This window comes from Ceratotherium simum, chromosome 2 (assembly GCF_057802395.1).
Source record: "Ceratotherium simum simum isolate JZ-2026a chromosome 2, ASM5780239v1, whole genome shotgun sequence".
NCBI classification, from domain to species: domain Eukaryota; kingdom Metazoa; phylum Chordata; class Mammalia; order Perissodactyla; family Rhinocerotidae; genus Ceratotherium; species Ceratotherium simum.
Genome location: NC_141901.1, coordinates 87,884,001 through 87,897,477, shown reverse-complemented (window position 1 = coordinate 87,897,477; position 13,477 = coordinate 87,884,001). Strand labels below are relative to the sequence as shown.

The 13,477-nt window shown below is 37.6% G+C and overlaps 1 protein-coding gene across 3 annotated transcripts in view; it reads left to right on the top strand.

The window, feature by feature from the left end:
* The window catches only part of LOC101397933 (serine/threonine-protein kinase TNNI3K), a 300,070-nt gene that overhangs the window by 124,976 nt on the left and 161,617 nt on the right, over nucleotides 1–13,477 (top strand). For all 3 annotated transcript variants that reach the window (XM_004431504.3, XM_087448979.1, XM_087448972.1), the window contains 6 exons: nucleotides 9,165–9,251; nucleotides 9,833–9,889; nucleotides 10,848–10,940; nucleotides 11,022–11,079; nucleotides 11,206–11,400; nucleotides 12,135–12,239. In XM_004431504.3, coding sequence (XP_004431561.2) covers nucleotides 9,165–9,251; nucleotides 9,833–9,889; nucleotides 10,848–10,940; nucleotides 11,022–11,079; nucleotides 11,206–11,400; nucleotides 12,135–12,239 — 595 coding nt within the window. The remainder of the gene's footprint in view (nucleotides 1–9,164; nucleotides 9,252–9,832; nucleotides 9,890–10,847; nucleotides 10,941–11,021; nucleotides 11,080–11,205; nucleotides 11,401–12,134; nucleotides 12,240–13,477) is intronic.

The following is a 13,477-nucleotide window of genomic DNA, read 5'->3' as shown; positions in this document are numbered from 1 at the left end:
TGATTATACACAGAAGCCTACTGGTTTAGTTTCAATATTTCTCTGCTAGACTGCTCAGATGTCCAATTTTACAATATTTAGAGTGTTTCCCCTCCCAAAATCTCCCCCAACCTCTTCTTTTCTACTTTTCCATCTGAGAGTAGCAATAGCTGTCTCACTTGGATTTGTTCTGCCCTTTCCCTGGGGTACAAAGGACTTGTATGAATCAATTTAAATTGGCCAGAAGAAACAGCCAGCAGCCTGCTTATGTTCAAATCCTCTGCCCTAATCACCAGTATGGAAAACTCATTGAAAAGACTTACACATAATCTTACATCCATTGCATTAAAGATGAAACTACCGAATTGAAAAGATCTCAGCCAATTAGAATTGAACACATAGCTCAATACTGCGTCTGGCAGTTAGATTTAAAAAGGCTGCCTTTGACAAAGAAAAGCACTCCTTTATGTCAGGCTGTTTAGGGTCAGAAAACAACCCAAACTAGAAACAGAACTAAAAACTTCTTAGTTGCTTCAGTACTGACACCAGTTAAAGTAATTTACAGAGGCTCCCATCCCAATAACTAATTACCCAGAATACAATATTGGTATACAGCAGAACCACTCTAATTCACAGTGACAGGGAGCTGCAGTTGGAGAATTAGTGAGTAAGTGAGCAAAAACAATAAAAATCAAGGCTCCTGTACCATGATATATACTTTGTTCATTCCTTTTGACAAGTGTAGTATGGTGTGAATTCTTTATAGTAAACATACTATAGTGTATTCTCTAAAAGTAATGAAGTCTTACAGTTGTGAGTTTCTACAGTTTTCAGCCAGTAAAAAATAACTAAGAGATAAGGGTAGGGGAAGAGGAGCAGGAAAGAAGAGGTGGATTCATTACATTTTTTGGTAAATCTTCATCATGGATTATAAATTCCCAAGCTTCTTCTGTATTGAATTCTTACCTACTTGGAGTTTAGTAACTTAGTTTAGTGAACCTAGTTTAGTATGCTAGAGTGAGTTAGAGGTGGGGTAGAGGAAGGAATAAACAAAAGATTTGGATAGTATTTCAAAATCTATATGGGATTTTGTGTATACGTTTAGTTATTCTCTCTTTTAAAAATAAAATAATACCAACTTTCATTAGAATGAGAAGAACTCTCATTCTTGCAGGGGGATAACGTAACTATGTAAGAAGCCACATACATTAAAATGGACAGTAGAAGAGAACTTACATTCATTAAACACATGTTACATATGCATATAAATGTATATATAATTTAATTGTCAAAATAACCCTTTAAACTGGTATTACCTTTCTATTACAGATAAAAAGTTTGAGACTTAGAGCTGTTTAGTCACACTTGCCCAAGCCACACAGCTCCCAAATGGAGAGCTGGTACCAAACAGAGGTCTGTCTTATTGCAGAGTTCAAGCTCTTAGCACCTCACTCGAGACTCAGAGGATCCAAGTCCAAATTCCATCCATATTACTTAATGACCTTGGACAATTGTTTAACTTCTCTAAGCCTTAATCTTCAAATTTAAAATGAGTAAATTAATAACCACTTTACAGAATTCTGCTGAGGGTTAGGGATAAGATGTAAATGTCTGGAACATAACAGATTCCCAATAAAAATAGTGGTATCTGTTGTTATTATTATGTGCATAGCAGAGATTCAATCAAGCTCCACATAACTCCCAAATCTCATGGTCTTTCCTAATTTACAACATGCTTTAGTGTCCAGTAAGAAACACGACATATTGACATATTAGGATGATGGGCATCTTCTGTAAACCCTCTAATGAAGGGTTTATATCCTTGCCAAACACCACTGGACAAATCTGGAATATATAACAGCATGTGTTTTTTTGTTGTATTTATATTTCTTATTTATGACTCAAGTAATACCATTCATTTTAAAACCTTGGGACTGAAGCAAGATCAAGGAGGTTTTGAAAATCACTAATCAAAATATTATGAAAATAATTTAAAAACATTATTCTAATATGTATAGTTGCATGCAAATATATTAAACAATATTTTACAACTTTAGCACAAATTTGCAAGTCTCTTTACTACAGCAGGGTTTTCACCCTCAGTCACAGAGAAGTGTCAAAGAATTTGGGCCATGTTTTCAAAACACCACACCGACTGATGTGCTAGATCCCTTTACTGGGATATCTGAGGAGGATGTAAAACTCAAAGAATCCAGAACTGAACTTAATATCTTTTTTGTCCTCCTCAATCAGTTTCTCTTCCATATCCCTTTTTAATTCTGTCATTTAATGGCATTACCATCCATTTGGTCACCTAAGTTAGAAATCTAGATTGACACTTGAATGCTTTTTCTCCCTCAACCTCCCTTTCCCCATATCCATTCAATCAAAAAGTCTTGTTATTTTACCTCAGAGGTACATTTTGAATCCATCTTTTCTTCTTTATTTTTACTATCACTGTTTTAGTTCATGGTCTTATCATCCTTCTCCTGATCCATTTTAATAGCCTCGTAACTACTCTTTTTTTGTCATCAGCATCTTGTGATTCCATTTGCCAGCTGTAGTCTGAAAGATGTATTCACAGTGTAAATAGGGCATATAATTCCCCAGCTTAAAATCCTTCACTGACACACTATCCCCCATAGGAAAAAGTCCCAGTTTATTGTCATGGCATGCCCTAAGCCCTTCCTACCTCTCAACCCTCATATCCAGTCACTCCTGCCACATGAGTGACCCACATGCCACAATCATAACCGCATTCACTAGATTACTGACATTCACTGGGGGTTCATTCTGTGCCAGGCACATTCTAAATACTTCACATGCATTAAGTCATCAAATCTGCACAATAACCGTGTGAGACAGTGTCTATTTACATGATATAATATAAAACTACTCGTTCCTCCCTATACATATCATGTTATTCTGTTTCCATGCCTTTTCTCATGCAGTCCTCTCTGTCTCTACACCCTCCCATCCTCCCCACCCCACTCCACTCTTTAAATTTCTGATTCCTTATTGGCCTTCAAGAGTCAGTTTATGGATCCTCTCTTCCAGAAAGTCTTCCCTGACATTCAGCCTAGCATATGTGTCGTTTCTTTATGTTTTATTGTACCATATGAACATCTCTATCTCTGAATTTACCACTTCATATTGAAACACTCTCTCCCCTACCACATTGTAAACTTCTGGAGGGCAAACATTTGGGCTATTAATCTTCATCTTCCAAAAACTTAATTCAATGGCTGGTTCCTAATGGATGCTCAATACATGTTTGTTGAAGTGAAATAGAGAATGAGCAGATATTTCAGCCATAACATTCTATTCCATGTCTCACTAAATGGCATCTGGTAGGTCATAATACAGTTGATGTTCTCAAGAATACTAATTACCACTATTCAGTTGTCTCTGTAGGTATTTCTTTAAATATCATAGGTTTTGTATTAACTACACAGTCTTAATACTCAAATTAATAGACAGAAAATTTTAAAGAATGCTCTAAATAAAGCTCCTCTTTCTATGCATTGGAACTGTGAAAATTTTCCCTCTGGCTGGAATGCTTTTCTCCTCCCTTTTTACTTAATCAGCTCATACTCATCTTTCAAGTTCAGCTTGAATGATAGTTTTTCAAAAAACTCTTTCCTGACCCCTCCAGCCTGTTGTAAAATAGCACCATTATGCATGTTCACAGCATCTTCTACCTTTCCTTCCTAGAGCCCGGCTAAATTAAATATGAGTGAACATTTATATAATTATTTTCCTCTTTTCTACTAGACAGCATTCATCACAAGAGTAAAGAGCATTTTTATTTTAACAGTATATCTCTCGTAACTTGTACCATTCATTCCTGGAAAAAGAAATTATTATAAACCTAATATGTGACAGAGACTGTACTAGGAACTAAAGTAAAACAGTGAGTTAGACAGACAATATTCCCCTGCTCTTAGGAAGTTTGCATTTCTAGCAGAAGAGACAGGTCATAAGCAAACAAACAAATAGAAACTATCAGATAATAATAAGTGCTATGAATAAAATAAAAAGGAATGGGTGAGTAAAAAGTTCAAGGACACTATTTAAAATTGAGAAGTGATGGAGGGCTTCCCTGGGAAAATGTTATTTGAACTGGTCTCTAATGGGTGCTCAATAAAGATTTGTAGAAGGAAAGGGAAGGAGAAGAAAGACCAAATGGGAAGGAGAGAAAAAGAGGAAAGGGGAATGCTGAATGACTTGGTTTGTATATAATGTTCTTTTGGCAAAAGCACTCATGATTGTGGATTCTTATCTCAAGGTGAAGAAGGACTGGTGGTGTTCTTGTTTGGGCCTGATGATTATGGGACAAGAATGATGGGGGAAAGAGGCTGTGTGTTCCCTTTCTTGTAATATAAAATTAAAGCATCTTTCAGATTTAAGTCATGAGAAGATGTAGCAAGTCTGCAATTTTTGTTGCCTCTGACTTAGTTGACAGTGTGTGGGATCAGAACTGTCAGGAGGAACATCAGCCACAGAAGGGCAAACATCAGGAGCGATCCTCTGATCCCACTATTCAATGCTCCTGGAAAATGAGCTATTAACATTATGGGAAGGGGAGATAGCAAAATATTAAGGAAAATCTCATCTATATCATTGCTGTGAAGGTTTTATTCTTTGAGGCAGGTGTAAAGAAAGGCCCAGACTCCTCTTTTGATGACCTGGGCATGTGGGACATATGAGGTCGATAGGAATTCCTTGGTTTCTGTAACGGAGACCAAGTCTCCATGTTCTTTACTTAACCTTGGACCCAGGGGTCCTCAGAGTCACAAAGTCAGGGAGAAGATCTTAGTACTGGTGTCACTTGCCATTAGTCTTCAGACCTAGTTCTTAAAATAATTTTCATAGCAAGGTTTCTTCTATGTTCTTAAAATAATTTCTTATAGCAATGAACAGCATTCATTGTTCCTAAGATGAAATGGTTGGGACGGAGAGACAACCTTATAGGGAAATAGTAAAATTTGTACTTTTCCTTCTTGAACAATTATGAATCCTCTGTTTTGTACATGACCATGATGTAGATACTAAACTGTCTATGTAACAGCCCTTTGGATGGACTTGTAGCCTTAAACAATAACTTAGCTTTTAAAATAAAGAGCTATTTAGAAAGTTGAAAGCAAAGAGGTTTGAGGGGGGAAAATCATTCCAAATGTAAGGAGTAAAGGAACATGATAAGCAGATGAATTACAGGGGAAGCATGGAATTTGGGGGATACAGACAGCACCGGAAGAGTGGGGAGCAGGAAACAGACGTCAAGCCAACAGGAGAGTCCCATTTGCCAAAACCTTCAGGGGCTCCAGTGAATAATACTTTAAAAGTGCAAATCGTTATTCTAACTGTATTGGACTGATAACATAGCAACCTCCTATTTGGAGAAAATACTTGGATGTAGACAAAAAATTCTTAGATATGGAAAAACATTTTATTTAATTAGTGGAAGTTTGATTATCTCTGGATGTGTTCCATTAGTGTGCCTTGTTATCTGGGTGTATCCGTTATCAGGAGTTTGGCTTCACAAGTCCATTTAGTGAGTTCCATCATGCCATTTTTCTGCTTAACTCCTTGTGGCCGAGTATCAGGACAGGAGTTGGACCCCAGTGTTTTCAGGTTTTTTTGCACACACTTTGGTAGTTTGTCAGAGTAGTGAGAGCAGTGGATAATTTCCCATACGTGTGTGCCTCAGCCCAGTTAGTCGGAGGTGGGAAATCTGGCGGAGATGCCTTCCAGAGCCAAGGGGGCCTCCTGGCATTTCCCTGGCAGCCTCATGCTTATCATCAGCCAGAACCCAGGCACTCATTAGGCTCTTGATGAAAAGCATCCCCAAGAAAATGCCAGCAAATTGTGCCACTGCGCTGGCAGGAAATTAAAACTGCTCAGAGCAAGTGGAGCCAAGAGAGCTGTTGAAATGAAAGGTAACATCGAGGGTGTGATCACTGCCTCACGCAGGCGTTCAGGATTCACGCCGCCACTTCTGCTTCACGAGGGAACGCAGGAGGCCCTCTCCGCTGTCAGCCACACACAGTCCAACAGAGGGGCTGAGACGGGCGGGGAGCGGGCTCTCTCAATTCAGCGTGTTTGTGCTTGGGTAAATGCTTGGGGTTTGGGTCGGTTTTTTCCCCAAAGGAGCCTCTCCTAGGAAAAACAGAAATAAGAAAAAAGAAATTTTTTTTTGTTCTGTTTTTTTTCCTGGTCCCAAACACTTAAAGATAAAATTAAGTGAAAAAACATTTTCAAAAGCACCAGAGGTCCTATTAAAGTGTGGAGACAGTGTGGAGAGCAGCAGACAAAACCTCAGAACCTATGGATCTCGCAACAGGACAGATGAAGAGGTATTTTAATTCCACAGAAATTGTTGGTGGTGCTGCTTTTCCCCTCAGGCTAAAATGGCCGGCAGCAGTGGGGAAGAAAGGGCGGTGCTCAACAGGAGGCAGCACCAACACACACACAAAACACGCTGCAAAAGACGTCCAGCCCTATTCCTGCAACTTGTGAGTGTGCGGCCTTCCTTGGGAAAGGGGAATTAAGGTTGCAGATGGAGTTAAGGCTGCTAATTAGCTGACTTGAAGAGAAAGATTGTCCTGGATTATCCCAGGGGGCCCGATGTAATCACTGGGCTCCTTAAACGTGGAAGAGGGAGGCAGAAACAGAGCTCAGGGTGATACAAAGTAAGAGCTTTGGCGATATAAAGGGGGCCTCAGTCCAAGGCATGTCAGTTCTGTAGAGGTTGGAAAAGGCAAGGAAACTGATGTTCCTCTAGGGCCTCTAGAAAGGAGCGCAGCCCTGCCAATACCTTGGTTTTAGCCCAGTGAGAACCATTTTGGACTTCTGACCTCCAGAACTATAGGATAATAAAGTTATATTCTTTAAGCCACTAAGTTTGTGGTAATGAACAACAACAGCAATAGAAATGGAATATATTGGTATTTAGAAAATTTATCTGAAGTTCCATAAAGGAGTTTCCAAGTTCATTTACAATTCTCGAGGCAAAACAGTAAGGCAAGAAAGCAGTGAAAGGCTCCAAAAGGCATACTTGTATGTTAGAATTGTTAGGCATGTTACATACATTATCTCGCTTAATCTTTACAACAGCCTTGTGAGGATGTATCAACAGCTCTAATCTGTAAATAAGGATCTTTTTAAAAAGTAAAACATCATGCCCTTCAACTAATTAAAATCCTTCAGTGGTCCCCCATCTTCCCTACATTAAAATCCAAACTCCTTATCCTAACCTATAAAGTTCCACATCAATAGGATCCAAGTGTGGACTCCTGATCAGCATCACCTGGGAAAAGTTAGAAAAGCAACTCTCAGGTCCCGCTAGACCTTTCCAATCAGAATCTCTGGAGGTAGGGCTCAGGAATCCGTGGTTTAACATGCACTCCAGGTGATTCTTTACACACTAAAAAGTTTGGGAAGCACTACTCCACGTGGTGTGTGCTTACCCACTTCTCCAGCCCGCTCTGGTACCACTCTCATCCTCGCTTGTGATGCTCCAGCCCTGCTGGCCTTCTTTCATTTTCTGAACGTGGCACATTTGCTCCCATCTTGGGACATTTGCACTATCTGTTCCTTCTGCTTATTAGGCTTTTCCTTTAGAAATTTGCATGTTGGCTAATGTCATTTGGGTCTTGAGGTTTCCCTGTTTGTGAGCACATGAGAGTCCAAAGAAAGAGTGCTAATAGGACTGGCTCCCTATTATTTCATCATAACCTGTGCCTATGAGTTGAGAAAATCACAGATCCACCAGTCACGAATAGAAATCTATGGATGATAAGAAAATGGACACTAGTAGTTAACTCTATAGATTTAAGTTTTGCTACAAGTTTTAGTAATCATAATCACAATTATTTTTTTCCTTGAAGACGCTGGTCTTGAGATGTTACATTTGGAAAAGCTTTTAGTGCTAGTAAATATCTTAATTATTCCATCTCATGATCTTGCATGCTCTATTAATTTTAATTACTTTTTTGAAGGGAGGATTTGATAAGCAGGAACAACTCTCAGCATATACTCTATATTTTAGCTAGGTGTATTCTGAACCAATATTAACTATGAACCCTTCGTGATGTATAAGACCTTATGCTTTTTCAATTCCTAAAGTTAGCCAGTTTTACAATAAATTCTGTTTTATTTCAGAAATCTCTTGTCAGGGTCTTTAAGGTTGACTTTGTTTTCCTCTTGTATAAATTAGCTTCAATAGATTATTTTTATAGTTAAAACATAAAATAGTATCAAAGTTTAGTTCTATTGAAAATCATTAGTCTACTCAGAGGAGCATTTAGCATTTTTTATCCTTCACAATAAGTCCCTATTGCACTTAATAAACCCCCAAATTTTGGTGGTGTTATATAATTGGAATTTATTTCTCAGTTGTGTAACAGTCCAGGGTGGGCATTTCTGGTCAGTGGATGGCCTTCTACCATCCCCTAGGGCCTGAGAACCCTCTGCCTCCAGCCAGCAGATGGAGAGAGTAGAGAAGGCTCACCTGTTTCTTAAAGCCTAAACTTGGAAGTGACATCACTTTTGCTCACGTTTCCTTGGTGAGAATTTGTCACAAGGCCACAATTGGATGCAAAGGAGATAGGGAACCATTGTCCTTGGGTGGACATTCCCAGTGACAAACTGACAAACTGAATGGGGAGCACAAACACTGGTGGACAGCCAGCTGTCTCCTGCCACAAAAACCTATGTAAATTGTCTTAGTGCCATGTTATACTACAGATGCCAACCAAATGTAATGCTCGATCACAGCGGACACATCTCTCCTTCCTGGTTACCATATGTGCTTATCACCCTTTTAGTGGTGCCTTTATTATAGACTCCCATAGCACTTGGTATTTCCTCTTTTAGAAATTCTCATCATTCTTATTACTCCTTCAGCTACACTAAACTTCTTAAGGGTAGGACCATAGTCACCTTGTTCATTGTATCCCCAGTACCCAACATAGCACTTAACATAGTGCCTCACATATAGTAGAGTTTTAATGAATTATTTTGAATGAATGAATGAATGAAAGTACTAAATTCCTATTGCAATATATTATCTCTTAAGATACATCCTATGTTTCAAGCTACCTCTATTCACTTCTGGGTTAGGTGGAGCTGAAAAAAATCAAACAAAAATTAAGGCTCTTTGCCCTTTTCGTCTTTTCACAAAGGACATGATGCGATTGTCACACTCCTGAAGCATTATAAGAGACCGCAGGATGAATTGCTCTGTAATGAATATTCTCAGCCTGGAGGAGGTACCCCCATTCTTATTCAGTTTTCATTGTTAATGCAATTTTGTGCCTAAAAGTAAACCTGTGTTTCTATTAGTACTGTCATTCCAGGGGTAGGGAGGAGGGCATGTTAGATTACCTTTATTTTAAGAAAATTTATGTGAGTGAGGCTGAAAGTAAAGAAATCTCACTTAGGCTATTTTCTAACTCACCAATCTGCAGTTCCTTTGAGTTGAACACTCCCTGGCCAGGATGTTCATGAGGCTCGTGCATAACTAGGAAGGCTTGGGTAAGCTGAGAGCAGTCGTTTTCCATTTCAGTAATCTATTAAGGCAGGATGGAGAATACTCTTACCCAGACACAAACTAAATCTGCTGGAGTCTGCCAGACCTTAGATTTTTATTTTTAATCTTTTTTTGTACACTCTAAAGATACACTGGCTGTACAGTTTCAGTACCCAGAGAAAGACCTGGGCTTAAGCTATAGTTTCACTTGGTTTTCTTAGCAAAATTTTTTTTGTCACCTGCTTCTTTTTATGGTGTTTAACTTTTATATGGAAAAAAATGATTTCTACTTCTAACTGTATGATATAATTTGATTTCCAGATGGCTCCTACGTGTCTGTTCCATCGCCCTTGGGGAAGATTAAAAGCATGACAAAAGGTATTTTAATATAGGACAATTGTTATATTTTATTACCGAGGATAACTATTGCCTCAAATATGATAATTCTTTATTTTGTTTGACTATTACAAATGCTATTTTACAAGCATAAACAATATTATTAGCAGACTATTCATTCCATGATTAATCTCACTGCTCTACCATTTTGCATATGCCTTCTCAGTTCATGAAGGTATGACAGTGAAAATTTCACGTGAGTGTTAAGGATCAAATTCTCATAGACATTTGTATTTTTAACAAAATGTAAATTACAAATATTAATATCTTTAAGGAGAATTGGGAATAGGTTTTCCATGGGGAAAAAACATTTGAAAAAAATTATTTTTCAAAAGATCTCAAAAAAGTAATACTTTGAGGACTTCTTTGAATGTATGCTGCACACAGAAATTAATACCATTGAATCAGGAAAGCAAAAAATATGAATCAACTGTAAATTTATATTTAACTACTTAGAATTTGAAGCTTTTTAAAATTATTTTTGCTTTGAGATGTTTCATCTGATGATTCATGTGCTTATTTCCGGACATCTAATTGGCATCCCTTTGAGGTTTAATTTATGGATATTTGGCTAAGCCTATTGTGATCAGTTTCAGGGATTGACAGGAGAAGACTCTTTATCATGATGTAATATGGACTGTACTCCAGGGTTGCCATGTCATGCAGACAAGCTAGTTGTTGATCAGATCAGGAATAAACTCTCAGCCCTGATAACAAAGGTCAGGTAATAGAGACTGAGAACTACCATGCTTTTAATGCAGCGGGATAGGGACCATTCGTGATATGGTTTCAGTATCTCCAAGTAGTCAATGACAGTTGAAAACTTAAATGTTACTAGGGAATGATATTTTTGGATAAGTAAAGTATATATGTGTATGTGTGAGTACACATTTATGTGTTTGCTTTTTATCTTTAAAAATAAAATAATTCCTGTTTGCAGAGAAGGCAGATGTTCTCCTCCTAAGGGCTGGATTGCCTTCACATTTCCATCTTCAGCTCTCAGAAATTGAGTTCCATGAGATTATTGGCTCAGGTAACCTCACAAAATACTAGGCTGCTTTAGTTTAATGAGCTCAAGATAATGTGTTCATTTATTTCTCTTAAACAATTTTAGGTTCTTTTGGGAAAGTGTATAAAGGACGATGCAGAAATAAAATTGTGGCTATAAAACGGTAAGCAAGAAAATGAGAAAATTTAGCATCTAAGTAGAGTTGTGAACTTTGAGAAGCATATGTGTGGAGAACCACTTGTTTTGATCCATCTGTTGACTGAGGATTTCCTGTTGCTGCCATTTCCAGTTATCGAGCCAACACCTACTGCTCCAAGTCAGATGTGGATATGTTTTGCCGAGAGGTGTCCATTCTCTGCCGGCTCAATCATCCGTGTGTAATTCAGTTCGTGGGTGCTTGCTTGAATGACCCCAGCCAGTTTGCCATCGTCACTCAGTACATATCAGGGGGTTCTCTATTCTCCCTCCTTCATGAACAGAAGAGGTATGGGTCTCTTGTTCTGGCTTATCATTTGACATGTCATTGAAATTATCCTTGTAGCACCTCAGAGACTTTCTGCTTGGATGAAGTCTCTAAGTACCAGGAAATGTGGCATTTTTTAAAGCTGGCTAGTAATTAATGCCCAATAATTGTGCTTTAGTGAATAGAAATATTTCTGTGCCTTTTTAACAGAAATTCAACTGAAGATAACAAATTCAAGGAATTTAAATTAGTAACTGAAGCTTATAATAATTAGGCTAAATTTGACCTATCAATAAAGCAGACATATGCATAAGCTCAGATAAAATAATTACCAGGAGTCACAGTATTTATTTTAAAAAGTTTTAAAAAAGAATGGTCTTGCACAAGTCTAATTTGAATTTACCTCCTAGATCCATGCATACAATAATTAGAATGTGGTTTCACTCAGTGATTAAAGTAGCTTCCATTTTTATGTTATTACAAAGAAATTAAGTATAATATTAAAATGTTATAAAATCAAGTAGAATATTTTAAATAAGAGGGGTTGGTATCTGAATTGATCTATAATTAAGCATTATCTGATGCAGAAAAGCTGTGTTTCCAGATTTGTTGAATTTTTAGCTTAACCTTCAATAAAGCAAAAAAGGCTGAAATTATACAGAATAACAAATGACACACACCATTGATTTCTTTTAGAAAGATATGGTATTGGCTTTGACCATTTCATCCTCATTAAATCTATTTTTAAATTCTAGGATTCTTGATTTGCAGTCTAAATTAATTATTGCAGTAGATGTTGCCAAAGGTATGGAGTACCTTCACAACCTGACACAGCCAATTATACACCGGGACTTAAACAGGTATTTCTTTTCCTCTGAATAATGAACTTAGAATTGTGTAACAGATGAAGAGGCTAAAACAGATTTCAGTGAAGCTACATTTTAGATTTATTGCAGATCAGGGTTTTCTACTCTGTGGGTAAGGGGACAGGCTACTATAAGCCTAGGCAATATAAAGTTTTGTTTTGTCTTTTACAGAAATTGAAAACTGTATTACTGCCTCTCAGGGATCTTTCAGATCTGTGAAAAATGTCCAGAAAGATAGTGGTGTCTGTAAGATTCACCGGCTAGCTAGTTCTCAGGTCAGTAAAGTCAGATCAAGGATTGAGATCAATGAGTATTATAGAATGTCATGTCTCATACAAAGCCAGGTATTATAGGAGGACTTGATATAAAATTATCTGAAACACTACTTTTGTGCTACCACTTTGGTATTTTTGTAGTAGTAAATTCAGCTAAAACACAGCAGTTCATTTACCTAGTTTTCATGTAAAGATATTTTCATGTAGAATAGAAACTTGAAACAAATACAGAATTAGAGTGTTCCAGGGGTGGAACCCCAAGGGATTTCAAAAATTTTTTTAAACGGTGAGAGCTTTCTCTAAGCAAAGTCTTACAGGAAGGACATTATACAAAATGGAGCAGCTTTAGTTGAAGGCAGAGTGTAGGGTAGAGAATTCTCTTCACTTGCCATTTCCCACTGCCAAGGGGGGAGATTCCTGGGCCACCTCTGTGGAATCCCAAAGGTGCTGTGGAAAATAGCTGGAGAACCACTGATCTAGTTTATGAAACAAGTCAGATTTCAAAATCAGTAACGTTCATTTCATGATTATCAATAAGGTTCCTATGGATCCCATATATAGTACTTTGCACAAAGTCCATGGTTTTGAAACTATTAAATATTAATTAATTATACCATTCACTCATTTATTGCACAACTATTCGAGTATCTACTATGTTTAGAGTCTTTATACTTGGTACAATAGAGCTTGCAAAGTGAAAGCTTTCATACTCTAGTAGAGGAGAAAAATACTTACCTAAACAGATTTTAGATATAAAATTACAAGTTCTATAAAAGAGACAGTGAAAAAATTTCAGAAAGAAGAATATTAATTCCTTCTGAGAATTTAGAAACAACTTCGTGGAAGAGTTGACATTCGAGCTTGGCCCTGAAGAATAACAGTATTTGGGAGAGTGTCCTAGGCTTAGAGAAGACATGAAGAAAATAGAGAGTAGAAAGTTAAAGGCATAGATAGGAA